A 17,532-nucleotide genomic window follows, 5' to 3' on the forward strand; every position below is an offset into this window, starting at 1 on the left:
TAAATAAAAATCTTTGTCTTTGAACTTTTTTCTCCAAATTGACAATTTCCGGTTGCTTTTTGGGTCCCCACAAAAAAAAAATCGTCGTTTTTTTGTGAAATACGGCAATGTTTTTTTCTACCGTTCTACAATATTTATAGGCCACATATTCATCATTAGGTAGTCCCTATTAGATTTGAAAAATAATAGAGTTTGACCTTTATCCAAGGTCAAAAATTGATAGTTGTTTTAGGAAATAAAATTGAAAAAAAATGTTAGGCATTACATATTTTTCCACACATATGCTCAATATATATTAATTCAATACGAGTTACCTCTCTTAGTGCAATTTAACTTATTTAGATGCTTTGTTCTGTTACCTAAAATTTAAATACCCACTAATGTGAAAAACCCGTCAAATTTCCCATGACAATTTCTAGATGGTTTTGAGATTATTTCTCAATTGATGACTAATTCTTGCTAAATTGATCTATCCAGTTTTCCTTTGTCCGTAAGTTGAGAGCACATCATGATCAGATAAACTAGATAAACATTATAAATGAAGTAGAATTTTAAACAAATAAATGCAAATTTCAAGCAATAAGTCATTAAGAATAAGAGAACACATTAACGTAATTGAATTTAGTTTGGTATCTAGCCTCTGGTACGATAATATTCCATTTTAAACCCACCAGAATACCATAATTATGAAGAATTTTTTTTTCATGACGTTCTATTTCTTTCACGCAATTTGCTTCATGTACTATTTATATAAATGAGTATGACTCAATTTGTTACCAGAGCTAAGACGAAAAACCGAATGATAACAAGAGTCATTTTACAAAAGACATGCCAGATAATGATCACTGTTGAGATTTGGCTCTGGTTTTAACAGCAAATGTCATGTAACGACGTGCCAAGGTTTGATGGTGGAGGAAAGCTGGAGTACTCAGAGAAAAAAAACCCACCGATCAGCGGTCGGTACCTGGCAACTGTCCCACATGGGATTCGAACTCGTGACTCAGAAGTGGAGGGCTTGTGCTAATATTTCGAGACATCTTAGCCATAAGGACACAGTCAGCAGCCTCGTTGAAAAGCACGTGGTATATTGGAAATGGATCCAATTCTGATTTAATTTAAAGATTGAAGAAATATTGAATGGAGCAGAAACTGCGCATACTTCGCAGTTCACTTCATTTCCACGTGATTAATTTACTTCGTCAGTCAATGCAAGCTACAAAATTGATAATCAATCATTAAATTTTCGTTAACCGACTTTAAATTCCCGCTGCCATCATTATACAAATTTGCAATGTTGTACCAGTAATCTACATTAATGTATCATATTCTCGTAGCCAAAGCAACCAATGTTCCGAAACTATCTTCATTCTTTGGAGGTTATACGATTTGAATTTGTGATTTTGAAATACTTTTTTCATTTACAAGGATAAATGGCTTAAATTGAATCACAAAAACAACAACATTATTATGTCGCTTCAAATAAAAAAAAACAAACAAACAAACAAACAAACAAACTTTTTCAGCATTTTTCCGGGGACTTGACATTAAGTAAGCATTTCATTAAATTATATTTGCGTATTCTTCAAACTATTGCATTGTACTGAAAGTTTATAATCACTTTATCAAGCATATCTGTCATTGTGTCTGCATTAAATATTATTGGCCTAATCGTAGAAAGAACAATCGCATTCAAAACGAAATGGCGAAAATCTTTGTTATAATGTAACCAATGTCAAAATGTAGTCTTACGTCAGCCTGAGGTCAGCGCGTGACCAAGCATTTCCATCAAGAGATAAAGTGATCGGAGTTTACTAATTTAACTGAGGCGAAATGAAATGAAAACGTTACAGTATGAAATTGGATAAGAAGTCATCAGGAAAAGAGTAATAAAAAGAATGAGAACTATTTTCAATATTGCATTGATTTTAATCGGTCATCGACTTCAGCTACATACTGCAATATGGCCTTCTCTTAGTACAAAGCATTCAGCTGTGCCGTCTGTCTACTCGAACGTTGCATCCCTTCCGTCAAACTCCCGAATTTCTTGAATGCCTTTGGGATACGTATGTTCTCTTTTACGCCATTACATCTGCTAGTGAACATAACTTGTCATAGTTATATATTACCTCACTGTGCATATGATCGTCCAACGATCGTAGCCGTTGTGGTGGACGGATGTTGGACCCTCTGGATAGAAGGTCAGTTTTACAAGACAGATCCTCTTGTCTTTGTTTCTTTGAGTATTTAATCATGTGTATTGATAAAATACATGCACCGCTAATAATCCACGTGTATGACCGTTCCCCCGCTTCAACCACAAATAACAAATGTATCCATCGAAAACAAGTGAATTTCGTTTCAATCAATCGATGTCTGATATGGATCTAAGCGTAGATCATATAATCACATGGCTCCCCAGGATGTTAATTATCGTTCAGTCAGACGACATCTCAAAACACATTAGAGATACTTTGAAAATCGGTGTTTTCCACAACTTCGACCAAACTATAGTGTGTAAGCCCGTGGCCGTCAGCTTCGCCAGACGCCTGCACAAAAAACGGGTACACCGGACGATCACCTCACGGCCCCCTTATCGCACGTGATCATAAATCATACATTATTACGATGACTGTATTAATTCACTAATACTATTTACTTTTATAGTCAATATTTGGAATATATAACAATTTAAAGTTCTGATCCTGAGATTGAACATGAATTCTGCAACTCGCGTCTACACAAATTTAACTTTTGTTTGTCATGTATATGTCTTAAAGATATAAATATCACTGAAATTTTTTTCGGCGTGCTGCGGACTGTATAATTCTACCTTACGTGAAGGCGTCCATCCCCCCATTAGCTTGTTCATTTGAAGTATAACCGCATACCTTCCAACTTTTGACCCACGAACTTTATATTTGAATAATTTAAGCCCTACTTTAAAACTGACGATTTTTATTGCATAAAAATTTTAATAAAAAAAGGTCGACGAAGGTGTGTAGTGGTAAAATATTGGTATTGGATATTGCGTATTTATGTTATACATGCATGTAAGGAGCAATTCCTCTTTTTAAGAATTATATTCAATATTGGGGCGCTAAAACCGACTCCCAATACGAAATATATTTCATAGAGAACTCGTCAGATTTGCTTTCCATATCGCGAGACTATGGTTTAACATATAAACTGATAATCCAATCCCTATATGTAATATGCGAACCGAAAGGAAAAAAGAGAAACTAACGAAACGAAACAAACAACTAAAACACCGAATCAAATCTTGTCAAATTCACAAGTACGCAAATGGGTATTGACCCACCCTTTTCGTAATCGTGAACGAAATATTTGCCATACTTCCTAAATATTTTTTATCACATTTTGTAAAATATGTGTTTTTCGTAGAACTTATATTGTTTCTTGACAGTTTCATCGGTACTTGTGTAAAAGAATGCTATGCTGTGACAGCCCTCTCTATATGATACTTCTGGGTGCATTTGCAATCATTTATGCAACATCTTTATGAGCTAGTTTTGTTTGCTTTTTTGATGATAAGCTGTCCCTCAACGTATTCTTAAAGGCCCACTACCTTTCCGAAACGGCTTTTGATTTTTAAATGGGAATGTAAAACGAGATCAATAATTTTGTAGAGTCACAAAAGTTATTAATTTACCGTTAATACTACATAAATGAACACCTTCTCAACATTTTATCTAAAATAGATAAAATTAACATATTTTATATAGAATAAATAAAATGTTAATTTTCATAACGCGGGCGTCTTTTGTTTCCCGCCGTCGTCCTAAATACCGCGCGATAGTTGACAATCACTGCACCAGACGGCAAAGCAGCGAAATAACTCTCCGTTGTTTTCATATATTACGCAGGATCTTTAAAATCTTGAATATGTTTGGTGTTGTAACCTCGTCCAAGGCCATCAGTATGTATTTTCTGATGAAATTAATGTTTTTTATACCAAATTAAAAAAAACCTTATAAAATAGGTTTAGCGGACTAAACATCCTATTGACAGCCAGGGAAAAATCATCGACCAGCGGTCACTACTAGGCAAATGCACAACATGCGATTGGAACTCGCATCCCGGAGGTAGAGAGCTTATCGTAATATGTCGGGACATCTTTTTTTAAGGATAAAAATAATTTCATTTTTCCCGTCAATAGGGCCCCTGGGGTTGAGTCCCCAGAGGTTCCTCACAAAACAAACAAATAAAAATAATTAAAGACATCTTAACCACTCGGTCACCGCGGCCCTTACGTGATTTTGCCCAAACGGCAACAGCCATAAACTGCAACTACTCAACTCATTGTCGTGGCAACGATATCAAAATTACTCTATTGTTTTACATTCAAAGTAAAATGATTAAATGGATCTCAACACTTCTATTATATGGATATCATAAGTCTGTACAACATGATATGCACTATATATGACATAATATGGATTATATGATTTGATATGGACTGTATGACGTGATATGGATTATATGACGTGATATGGACTGTATGGCATGATATGGACTGTATGACATGATATGGAGAGTATAGAGTATACGTTGATATGAACAGTATTATAAGACTCTTTCATATGTGGATATGAAGGATAGGGATATTCTACCCGAGGGTCACAAAATGTAGTAAAACCCGAGGCTTGCCGAGGGTTTTGCAACATTTTGTGATCCCGAGGGTAGGATTTCCCTATCCTTCATATCCACTTATGAAAGAGTATTTTTCTTTCATACCACGACGTTTTATTGCAATTTTACAACTATAATATGCCGCCATTTTGAAATAAATTCGAAGAAATCCACGGCTTGAAGTCAATTTCCATACATGAAAAATTACACGATATTTTCAACACAAATTCCGTTGCTTGCATCTTTTATAGTAAAACCAGTCAATTCTGTGAAAAAAATGTTAAAATTTTACCGAGGAAATAGAGATTTTGTTGACGCCGTGACGTCACGAGGCTTTATTGCATGGGTAGCCATGCAATACAGCCTCAGGCGACATGAGTGTATTGCCCTAGACCAGCCAGTATTACACGTGTAGGTATGGAAGAAATCAAGATATTTACCTGTATGACTTGGTATGGACTGTATAAAATGATATGGATTATATGACGTGATATGGACAGTATTACATGATATGAACTGTATGACATGATATTAAATTTCAGTGTTCTCGTGAAAACTACTTTCGGTTTATAAGATCACTGGCTATGTTATGTATACCTCCAATCCGTTGTACTCTTTGGACCCTTGTCTTCCCGGCAAACCTCTGTAAAAGACGAAACAAATGATTGGCAATATGTTGAAAATCGAAAATAGTTCCTTTAAAAAATATCAAAGTAAGATAAATAAAGGTAAATAGGAAAATGGGCGTCTACAGATTATTTCATGACATTTAATGAAATATCCTCGGCATATATGTCTTCAATTTGGTTATATTAAATCACAAATTAACGATTAGCTTTAATTCAAGTTATTCACGTGATGTTATATGCTTTGGACTTGGCTGTCCATGGTTTTAAACCTGCATCCAAATGGTTATGTATGATGGTTATACTTATCTTATATATATATTTTTTCTATATTTTTAATTCAGGTTTGGCATGTTTACATGTTCTATGTACATATAACAAGTCAACATCACATTCATACTATCGTCCCTTCTTTAATTTACAACAATTCCAGGATTTTTAAGGATTTTCATTGGCGTAATGATTTTATCATTATCCCCATAGCGTAAAAATGATGCCGTTGCAAGTAATACCTTCATTGATTTACTGAATCAATGGCGCAATTGTTTCATATAGAAAAGAGTCCCCCACAAGTAATTTGAAACTTTACGAGATAAGAGATAAAAATAAGATCATGAGATTAGATAAGGATTAATATCAACATTTTTTTATATAATGGAGATATAACACAAAGGTCAGAGCGTATTCTCATTATAAACCACTTCGAAGTTGATTTAATGTAAACTCAGATTTTTGTGTTTTGTCTACTGAATTGAAAAGGTCTATCAAGTTCATTCTTAAATTATAAAAGTATTCTCTACAAACTTCCTACTGATCCATACCATGTTAAGTTTAATTTGGTGTTAATTAGATGGTTCCAAAACAGATACCGTGAGGCCGTTTTATTCGCGGACCAAAATGTTCGCGATTCGATCTAAAAATGAGAAAATCATATGTTAGCGATTCAAAATTTTCTCGATGATTATTTTAAAGGTAGATATCATTAAATCATTATTCAATATTTCGCGAATCAAATTTTTGTGATCCTAGCAATGTGACACGAATTGCGAAAATATCACCCCTGCGAAAATAACAGACTTTACGGTATGACTATGCTTTAAGACAGATTATAAGAGAAAAGTAAATGGATTTAATTACGAGAGAAACTGTTACTCACAACCGATCTGATGTCCGACTTGACCCTGTGAGCATTCCCTCCACCACAAACGAGGAGAAAGGTCAACACCAAACAAAACAATATGATGCTTCTCTTCACCATGATTCAATCTTCGTCAGTCCGCACTTAATTTAACCACCCTAATAGTCCGTATATATAGGGTTTATTTCATATCGATCCATATGACGTAACATGTACAAATTGCATAACGTTGTCTCTTATTTCAATCATAAGCGTGTTTTGATAGCAAATGAGATAAAATGTAAATATCTTAATATGACTTAATATATGACAAAAATACGAAAAGTGTCAAAAATAAAATCGTTAAAGCCCCGTAATTAGAAAATCGCGATGAGATTTTGAAATCACACTCTTCATAGAGGATGTATTTTAATAGAAGCAACATAAGGCGGGTTGATCAAATGGCGTTCTACCTACGTCCGTTGTCACTGCATACATTACAAGGGATCAAGTATCTAAATGCTTGTACATAGATCAAAGTTGTAAGTTTTGTAATGCATTATTAAAAAAGATGAATATTGGTTAGCTATTGTGTTCTTTGATTAAAGTCGAGGTTTTCATATGACATTAGATAGATAAAATTGAGTACTTCAACTGAAACTTCGACCGGGGTAACCTTTTGTTTTAATGAGGTGTATTTTACACTAAACAACAATGTTATTCTTATGTTTTACCTATTATATTAAAATGATATATAGAAAATCCGGAGTTCGAATCCATATCAATATTATCTAGAGCTAATAACCTATCAGAAAACATTTTTTATTTCTTAGATTCATCCTTAACCACCCATCCAATATGCAATGACGTGGTCAAATTTTTACTCGGGACTCAATATGCCTTACACAGGAGGGGCCATTTCCAAGGTCTATTGTTCAGTTTTTTTTTCTCTCTATATATATATAACTAATAACGAAGAAAACGACGAGAAATGCTCGCACAAAAAATAACGTTACCATCAATACCTAACCACAAAGGCAGATAACTCAAAGACGGAATATCCATCTCTTTACTATGCCATGGTGAAAACTGAAGGCATTTCAGAAATGTATTTTGATGTGCATCGAGGAACCAAACTATCAGCCGCAAAGTCATTATTTTACTATGATTAAGCTAATGGATGGATTTATATATATCCATAGTGTTTTTTCTGATGAAATATGTTTTTATCGCAACTATGAAACAAACAAGACTGATTATAACGTAGAATAAAACCACAAAAGTATATCAAATCCAAATTCCTTAATTAATAATTTAGAATTTTTTTTTTTGTAAAGTCTGATTTTTACATATTCAACTGTTAATATCAGTTGTAAATTGTTTCAAAATAACGTTTGGTAAGTGAAAGACGTATACGGGTTAACACAGCGTTGACGAAATAAACTAAAAGCCTAAAATAATTTTTGCAAAAGAAGTATTTATAAAACTTGAGAAAAATCAACTGCTTTTGTGGTTACTGACAACACTTTTATGTGAAACTACTATCAAATCGATATTGAGAAGGCATGTATGGGCTATCGTAGCATACCTATGTCAAAATTAACATAGAAATATATTTTTATTCAGTTATTATGTTTTGATGAGGAGCCATTTTATAATGTCGTCATTTCCATTCTTCAATATTCCGTATGGTTAGCATATGATTGCTAGGGAAATCGTTCAAATAGGGGGACTTAAAATTGGCTAGCATTTGACGAAACGTACAAAATGCAGTCCAGTCAGAATTTAGGCCTGTCTATTAAACAAAAAAGGGCATTGATAACTTAACAATAGGTGAATTTGTCCGCAATGCGTCTTATCACAATTTACTCAAAGAATTATGGCAGAATTACTTCCTTTCCTTCCACTGTGTTATGGAGTGACACGACGGGAAATAAATCACAGAGCGAACCGAAGGGACGTAACTCTATCACGGAACGAACTGAAGGGACGTAACTCTATCACGGAACGAACAGAAGGGACATAACTCTGGTAGATCAGAATGCTGTCTGCTTACGTTAACGACTTTAAACATAATAGTACATCATGACCACAAAATGGAATATGTGTTTCGGTTGAAGTTTAGACCAATCAATTACAAATCATGATCAAATTTCTCGAGGAAACTTCCGATTTCAGTACGTCTAATGGAAATTAAATGGTTTGATGTATCAAATTTGTTACTAAGGTAATATGACTAGGCATCGATGTCTCGAAACAAAATTGTTGATTGAAGTAAACATTTTCGTTATTTCCAATATCATATCTATATTAAAAATAACATAATTCCAGTTTTTTTTAACTTTAGCTGTGCCGGACATAATTGACGTCATGATTAGAATAACGCTCTCAAGGTGTTACCTCTACTCCAGTATACGCTAATTAACATCAAATAATCCAAATTGGAAAAGGCAACAAACTAAACTCAATCATATATGTAAAAATCTTATTAACAAGGAGATGATGGATTTTTTTATGATTACTATGATAAATATCTAAGTGATCACAGAGATGCCCTTGAAGGTAGAAACATTTATAATGACAATATACACATTTTGGAGTCGGCTGTGTTGAACTGAAGAAAACGTAATTAGACAGAATCTGCACATCGGTTTGATCAAAGTTTTCGGTATTGGAAGTATATTTCTTCAGGGACTTGAGGTGCGTTTCTTGTCGCCATCAGAACAATATCTGTATAGAATAGGGCCATATCTAGGATAAATCGTATACAGAAGTGCCATGATACTACATTGAGGAAACCAAGCATGTAGAATATTCATTTGGCATTGGGCATTTCGTTGTGAAAGTTGTCGTAACATAACACGTATAAGTACGTGTAACTAGAGGTTACACGTACTAGAGGTTACACGTAACACAAACAGTGGCTATGTGTTGTTCTGTGGTAGTCTGAATCTAAAGACTTAATTTCATGTCTCCAACCTCGAACTATGTGACACATATCAACCCGAATATAATCAACTACAAGTAGGCCAGAATTTGTAGATGTAACGTCACGTATGAGCGGGACTGAGAGAAGTCTTGGGTCATATTAGAAAATTTTTCGAACGATGTGCAATAAATTCACGTAAATTGTAGTTATTTGTCAGTGTGTTGTAGTTGCATAATACATTTATGCAAAAACACACATACGTGTTATCCGAAGTATCCAATGTGTGCGGAAGCATATATTAAGGATTACTTTTCTCTCACACAAGCGGGAGAGAACTGTTGTTTTTATTTGAAACTATCGGGACAGGTGCAGGTCAACTTTTCGAACTGGATTTGATTTTTGCACACAAGTTATGGAAATCATGCCCATGGCGGTCAACCAGAATTATGATTGCGTACTGGCTTGTCATCGAGCTACAGTTGTATGACTTTTTTTCGAAATCATACGGTTGGTTTTGTGCTTATAAAGGTACATTTGAGTAAGGATATGTTTCGTTAAAATAGTAAATGTTCTGATTGTAAGGTAGTCATTCGAGCCGTTCGTTCGCATTTTAATGCTTTGACTACTAAGTAAATTAGACGAGAGAAAAGACAACAAAGACAGTAAAAATTAAATTCACCTTGACGACACTGAATTGCATTTTGAATTCGGATAAATCTCGTGTTTTGAAGTACAAAGCGACGATTTAAAACTCACAATAACAACTAAAACAAAGAGTAGACACATATTTATTAAAGAAGGTACAGTTAATATTTACATATAATAGAAGGTTAGCGATTGATTTATACATAGTTATTGTCGAAACATACAATCAACATGCATTCACCATATTAGATCAAAGGAGATCACACCAACTACATAAAGGCTCATATGTTATTTTACCTTTTTTCAATTTACCAAAACTAAACACATGACACACAATTATACAGTAATCAGGTATCCGATTCATTCTCTTCAATAAGTCAGTATTATCAAAAATTTAACTTCAAAAGGCACATTCGATTAAGTCATAATTATCAAAAAGATATGTTCAAATAACACATTCGATTAAGTCAGAATTAACAAAAAGATTTGTTCAAATAACACATTCGATTAAGTCAGAATTATCAAAAAGATATGTTCAAAAAGCACATTCGATTAAAAATTATAACAGAATCGAAATTGTATAAGATGTTTGACCCTTAGTTCATGGGTAGAGCATAACAAAAGTATCCTGTTTTTGGTGTGCAGATTGTTTTTCCATGGCAATGGTCAATGTTAATGTTGATCCGAAGCTACTGAATATGATTTATAATAACATATGTAATAATTTTGCACAACAGGGCTTGCGTAAATACTGTTTACCTCATTATTTTCGGGAGATATACATTTTTCCGTAATTTAATTTAGCTCGAACGAGAATTTGAATTTTCTGTAAACAATTGTATTGTCGATTGTCAGAAAGAGCCTTTGATAGCGAGTTTATATATCCGTGAACATGCTGAGTGTAGCAAACATAACGATGACGCGGAATATAATGTACGCGAAAATAAAGAGGTTTTCAGCATCTTACCACAACTCAACTGCTTATGCAACAAGCAGTTTTACAAGAAATAAGATAGCAACAGCCGAGACATGTTTTGACAAGGTAGCCGCGCCATTTGTTCTATCTCCTTCGTCTTCGATGGCAGCAAACATTCTCGCGGGTGCACCAGACGCACCTTTGAACTTAAGCATAGGGAGGTAGATGTAAGCCCCGTTGTGTGGAAGTTTGTCCATGTTGGCAACGTTCTCAACAATAAGGATACCTTCCCCCATGATCAGTTGATGAACTGGAAATGTGGTGCTTCTTCCGTTATCTGCAGAAGGTGTGTCAACTCCTATTGCATTAACATCGCGATTGTTAACCAGCCACTGAGCGGCGTTTAAGTGAAACCCAGGGTAGTGTAGGGTGGATTGGTCCTGTTTGTACGTTGTAGAATTGAAGACGCGTGCGAAATCAGGATACATTGCACCCCAGCCGGAGTTCATCAGAACAATAGCTCCCTTGGGTATTTTGCCGTTCTTTGCTTCCCAATTCATCAAGTCTTTATCGGTGACTGCATAGTCGATGTCCTTTTTTACTTTGTCTTTGACATTGATAACAACACCTGGACCCATCAGTCGTTCCAAGCGGATCTGGTGTGGCTCAAGGCCTCCCTTGGAGAAGTGGTTCGGGGAATCAACATGAGTACCTGTGTGTACACCGAATTCAATGTTTCCGAACTGCAACCTAAAAACATAAATGAAAAAAAATATTTCCAAGCAGCTGTTTTATGACATTTTTCATATAGATAATATTATCGGATAAGAAATCGGTGTTCACCGGCAGGATGCTTTATTTCCTCTATTTCGAGAGGACACCTACACTGAGCTCTAATGTGTCTTTGTGTTTCCATCTAAATATTATTTACAATCCTTTTCAACTTCTCTGTTCATTTGACTTCAATTTTGTCGATTTTTCACATTGAATCATGTAGCGTACCTTAATCATTGTAGGGTTACATGGTAATTATACAACAGCACAATAACTGTCATCTAAAATCAAGTTTCTTATCTAACAATTTTAGGTAGTTTTGGATAGAGGTACAGAGTCAATGAATGCTGCCATCCCGACTGTTGACGTTCACCAGTGACTTCACTCGACACAACACCTTGTAATGAAGCGACTGCAGGTATAGCTTATGTATGTATAATATCCCGTAGTCTATTGATGCGTAGATACTTAGCAAATTATGCTTTTTGTGTTTAATATGATCATCGAACAAGCTTTTAACCACTGGGACACATTAACGGGTTCTTTAACTGTACTAGTAAAATTAAAATCGTGTATCGCAAGGAAAGCATCTGAACAATGTCTGTCAATGATACTGCGACAATTTTTTTTTCACATTTATCGTAGATGTTAGTGACAGAAATGTATCATTATTATATTGTTTCAATTTCTTTGATTAAGACAGACAAAACGATATAACACTAGAAATAGTCATCGACAATTTTGCGGGGTTTTCATTGCATTTAATTTACAATGCCATCATTGCCAGGTAAGTTAAGAACTGAAAATATTGTATGGAATCAAGATTTGCATTTATAGGCATTGTATGTGTTTTCAAGTTATCACCACGAAATGAATTTCTAAGTGACATTGACCTTCATACCTGAATACAAGTTTGAAAGATCTGCATGAAGTTTGATCAGCCCACAAGAACTCTCATCTTACTGAAAACGACGATTTTGCATTAAGAGTCCATGACCAACCGGAAGTTGACATTTTAGAGGAAAGTGTACAGACACAAATTTTCTCCATATACTATTCCACATATTATAGAAAACAAACTAAAGAAATTGGCTCAGTGGTTAACGAGCTACGGCTTTCTAAATTGAACCGGAAGTGACGTCATAACGGCCATATTTGTATTTTAATCGACGCCATATCAACATGATATTATAGTGATTACATAAGGAACATTTTGTCCGAGTTTTGTTTCGACCGGATTATTGGAATCGACGAAAGTCTTTAAGATATAATTTAAGAAATTGACAAAAAAGATAAAGATATTAATTACACCTAAAAATATAGGTGAAGCGATCGTAAATCTGATATATCAAAATCATCAGGAGGACATACTGCATCGATTTCGTGCAAACGTCCGGAAATCAAAGTAAAATATAAATCTAAAACTTGTAACAATTGGTGAACTTTGACCTCAAGCGAGCTTTTTAATGAGACATATTTTATGTTAGCATGTTATGAAAGAAAGTTAAATAAGGGAATTCCCTACAACAATATATCTTCAGATTTTAAATAAGTTTTATACTTTTTGAGTTAAAGCTATTTTTTGTGTTTTTAGCTTTTACATCAAGGCGGCCATAATGTATTGTTTGACCTACTTGATTTTATTCACTGCACATTTCCAGATACATGGCCTTAATATTCTGAAATAGTTTTTATCCTATATCTTTTCATTTTACTTGTAGAGCGTAAACAAAAACACAATACTGTGTTAAATATTTTGGCGAGAATTTAGCAAAGATCAAAGTTTTCTTGTTTTTTTTTTTCAAAATGACATAAAACCTTAACCGGAAATGCTACCGATAAATCAAAGACATCAAATTCATCAGAATGACATTCTGCATTGATCTGTAAAAAATTGCAAAATAAAAAAAAGGTTAAATGGGTGAACTTTGACCCCTAACGAAATTTTTATTTGACCTTTGACCTAATTACGATATATTAGATAAAAGTTAGTCTTTGATACGATCAACATATACATAAAAGAACATTCGCTGTATATCAAATGATTTTATAGCTGTTTTAAACTTTTGCGATATGACGTCATGGCGTCAAGAAGAAGAAGAAGAAGAAGAAGAAGAAGAATAAAAGGAAAAGAAAAAGAATAAAGATAACAAAAACAAAACAAAAAAAGCCCGACATTTATAGAAAAATAACTATATAATTATCTGGGACGAAAATGTTTCAATGAAAGCCGCTCCTAAGACTCTTAAGTGGCCTACATTATAGTTTCCATTAAGATACTTCAAGGTCAGCTACATATTTTTTGTATGTTATCAGTTATAAAACATAACATGTTTTGAGTTTACATGGTAATTATAGGCGTCAAAAAGGACAAAAATATCATATTGCTTCATTTCCCTCATACTGATTATGCATAATCTGTCTATTTAAATTAACAAAACAAGTCAAAATATCGACAATGTAGATCTTTGTGTCCTTCTGTAGTGAGGAGAATGCATTTATAAAGACTGGTCTGTCAAAATAGGATAAAAGTCAGATGCAAGGTCAAGGCATTAGCTACTAGACTAGTATACTGTATGTTATACGATAAAATGGAATGAGTCCATGGTATTATCAATATTTACGATATGAATACAGATAACGATAATATGGAGTTTTATAAATGCAAGCACGTCAATATGAACATTACTAATTGAGATATATATTAGTTCCTTTTTTCTGTTAAATAGTATGAAAGTAAAACTATATGAAGTTAGATTTTAAGAAACAAAGGTTAGGATGTTAATGCAGTCATTGATCAAATATGGATTGCTGCCCTCCATAATGTATTCCTGCTTAGCTTCCGTTTAGCAGATACCTTACCTAACGATAGAGGTACTAAATATGTTAAATAATTTGAAATGCAGATGAACAGCCATTAAAATAGAAATAATGCATATTGAAGACCAACTTTCTATCGCGTGCGATTCATTTTGCGATCAAACAAATCGCAGATTGATATCTACATGACCTATATTGAGTCAAATGTAAATCGAATATTTTTTTCGATTCGCAAATTTTTTCCCCTCCCTGCAAACTTGTTTTGGAATGGAAACGCGTAAAAAGAACCATAGAAAGAAAATTGTTTTACGTTAATTAGAAATATATATATATTCTTTTTATTACATCAGAAGAAATGAATGATGTAAGTGTGTAAATAAGTGAATATTTTAAATGTATATTGATATTTATATCACGGTTAACAGTAAAATTACTATTCTATTTCTTGAACGAATTTTTACAATAAAACAAGCATATAGACTTACCATGGAACCGTTCCATATTTTCCTTTATGGACAACTGTGTAATTGAGTCGAGGATTTATTGGGTATGTCAAGGCATTGTTATCCATATCATAAGATAGATCAACAATTCGTCGACATTCCACAGGTGAAATCGACATCAAAATCGGAGCAGCCATAATAGCTATGATTTTTTTAAACGTATCCATTTGTATTTTTTAAAGCAAACCCGTTCTATGATGTCTGGCATATAATGTATAATACTTCTCAAAGGCGTATGTGGCATTCGGTTTTGCACACGGCACTGTTTCTGACGTGAAGGCCGAAAGATAGTAATAACCACGAATGCGCATGCGTGATATCCAAAATTTTTTTATAAAAGAAACATCTGCACTCCATTAATTTGAACAAAAATAAGTAGACGGTGTGGTCCTATATCGAATATTTTGATATAAAAATGCATCAAATGATATTAGGGTGGGTATTGTTTGGCTCTATCGCAGTGTATTTCATACAGAGAGAACAAGCGATTGCAATATGAGAACATGCTAAGGTAGGAGTCCGAAAGATGAGGGCAAATGAAAAAAAAACCGACATGTGTACATTCTCTAGCTGTGTTTAGTATATAGCCAGTATAAACAAAACGACAACACTTCAGGAATGTGTAGGATCAGAAAAAAGCTGTGCAAGCTTGATCTCCTACATGGTTTTCTGTAATATCGGTGCATACTTACATAAAAATGTGCAAATTGTACGTTATTTTGCGTTTCGATCGATGGGGAATGAACATCATGTTAGATGGCAATATGGAATTCGGTATTTAGTTTAAGTATGTATATTACAGTAAGTGTTGTAAGTAAAGTGTTAACATGTTCGCGTAATAAACACTTTCTCCACTGCGATGCCTGAACTTGACATATTTACGTCTGGTTGCCTTGAGATAGTATACAAGAATAGCCTAACCTAATTGATTATACTATATGATATAGATTCAACGTCCTACATAATGGCCGTGGGCTTTGTACCAAATCCAACCATCGCAAGACACTGCCAAATGCACCAACATGAAATTAGGCTTATATTTTGCATTTTGAATGATGTAAGTTACACGGACTTAATCATGGGCCGACATGAATATTATATCTTGATATGCTTACAGCTGACAACAATGTTCTATAGTATTGTTAGGCTTAATTATTGTGATTGATTACACAAATGGAAACTATTTGCAATAGTGTCCGAGGAAGCGGGCTCTATAATGAAATGGTGAGCAATAGAACATTAATTTATTGTGATATCACTACTACATTACGTCATTATAATGTTGTGTTCGACTAAGATGGCGGACATGTTGTGGTATACGGGGGAAAGTTGTCGCTTTTCTACAGAAGACAGTTGGCTAGTTCTGTATTTATCTAGTTTCAGGCTTCATGAAACTAATTCTCGTTTAAAGAACCAAATTTCGTCGACTATTTATGTTGAAATGAAGATAGCGTTCAAAGGTGTCCATTGAAGTGGCTCTATAACGATGAAATGAACGTAGATAGATATTTTATTAATTACATACAGTGATTAATTTTATTTTAGTAACTTTTACTACACCGAATAACCAGCCTTTGTTTTTTATTGCAGAGAAAGAGTGATTGGACAGAGGCATTTTTTACAAACAAATGGGACTAATTCACGTACCATGTGATATCTCATAACGTTTGTGCGGGAATAGCATTTCCGGTGGTGATGAATATCATCTTTGAACGCCATTTCTTCACCGATAGAAACAATAGTCCCGAACAAACGTTACTGGGTATCACGTTGTACGTGATTTAGTCCCATTTAATGTTTAACTGGATGATATAATCCTGAGAAGATGTTGAGCATGGTATGATAGATAGAATGTACAGAACTGGTAATGTTCACATATATGTTCTCTTTCTGTGTAAATACAAACGTCTCACCACATCTGTGCTTTCATGACAGATGACTGATATGTGACTGAACGTCTCTCTTCCGGACCGCGCCTAACACACATCGAATACACAGCTGTGATATCTCAACATCATTCTACTTTGTTTAAGGTTTTTCAGAATTGTCTTTTAGTTTTAGCTCTTGTCCACCAGATAAAGCATATGTTTGTCACCTACCTTAGTCATTGCATGATGATCAATGGCGACTGAATTGAGGGTATTACATATTAAGGATTTTATATCTTAGATGATTCTCTGGAATAACACCGTGATATGGTGTGTCCCTTGCACAACTCAAATTTACATAAAAATATATATAGGGATAGTTCGAATGTCACTTTCATGAAACTATGAAATATCACGAACTTCAGTTTTAACACGAGACGATGTATATCTCCACTCTATGCATTATCGCATACATGTCGCATTTTCCCTTAAATTCATCATATAAAAATCAAAATAGCCACTTCTTTCCTATTTGCCAATCAGATTGATCCTTTACTTCAATTTTTCTCCGCTGATCGGATTTTTATCCTGTTATGTTGTATGTGGTGTGAAAAGGATAACATTTTATACTCTATCTCCAAAAACTGGCGATTCGGTTATCTATCAATGCGTTTACGGTCTTTT

The 17,532-nt window shown here is 34.2% G+C and overlaps 1 protein-coding gene across 1 annotated transcript; it reads right to left on the reverse strand.

Moving 5' to 3' along the window:
- Nucleotides 1–10,094: 10,094 nt before the first annotated feature.
- On the reverse strand, nucleotides 10,095–15,241 carry LOC138318227 (isatin hydrolase-like). The gene is made up of 2 exons (XM_069260430.1): nucleotides 14,963–15,241; nucleotides 10,095–11,633 (listed from the first exon to the last, which is right to left on the reverse strand). Exons 1-2 carry the CDS (start codon nucleotides 15,145–15,147, stop codon nucleotides 10,949–10,951), a joined length of 870 nt encoding a protein of 289 aa, XP_069116531.1. The 5' UTR covers nucleotides 15,148–15,241; the 3' UTR covers nucleotides 10,095–10,948.
- Nucleotides 15,242–17,532: the final 2,291 nt, after the last annotated feature.

The sequence above is a fragment of the Argopecten irradians genome, chromosome 1 (genome assembly GCF_041381155.1).
Source record: "Argopecten irradians isolate NY chromosome 1, Ai_NY, whole genome shotgun sequence".
Lineage (NCBI taxonomy): Eukaryota > Metazoa > Mollusca > Bivalvia > Pectinida > Pectinidae > Argopecten > Argopecten irradians.

Bases quoted from the DNA above. Each gene is read 5' to 3' on its own strand.
- LOC138318227 (XM_069260430.1), bottom strand. From the start codon at position 15,147: ATGGATACGTTTAAAAAAATCATAGCTATTATGGCTGCTCCGATTTTG. The intron at 11,634-14,962 runs GTAAGTCTATAT...TTATGTTTTTAG, and splicing joins AAATATGGAACGGTTCCATG to GTTGCAGTTCGGAAACATTG.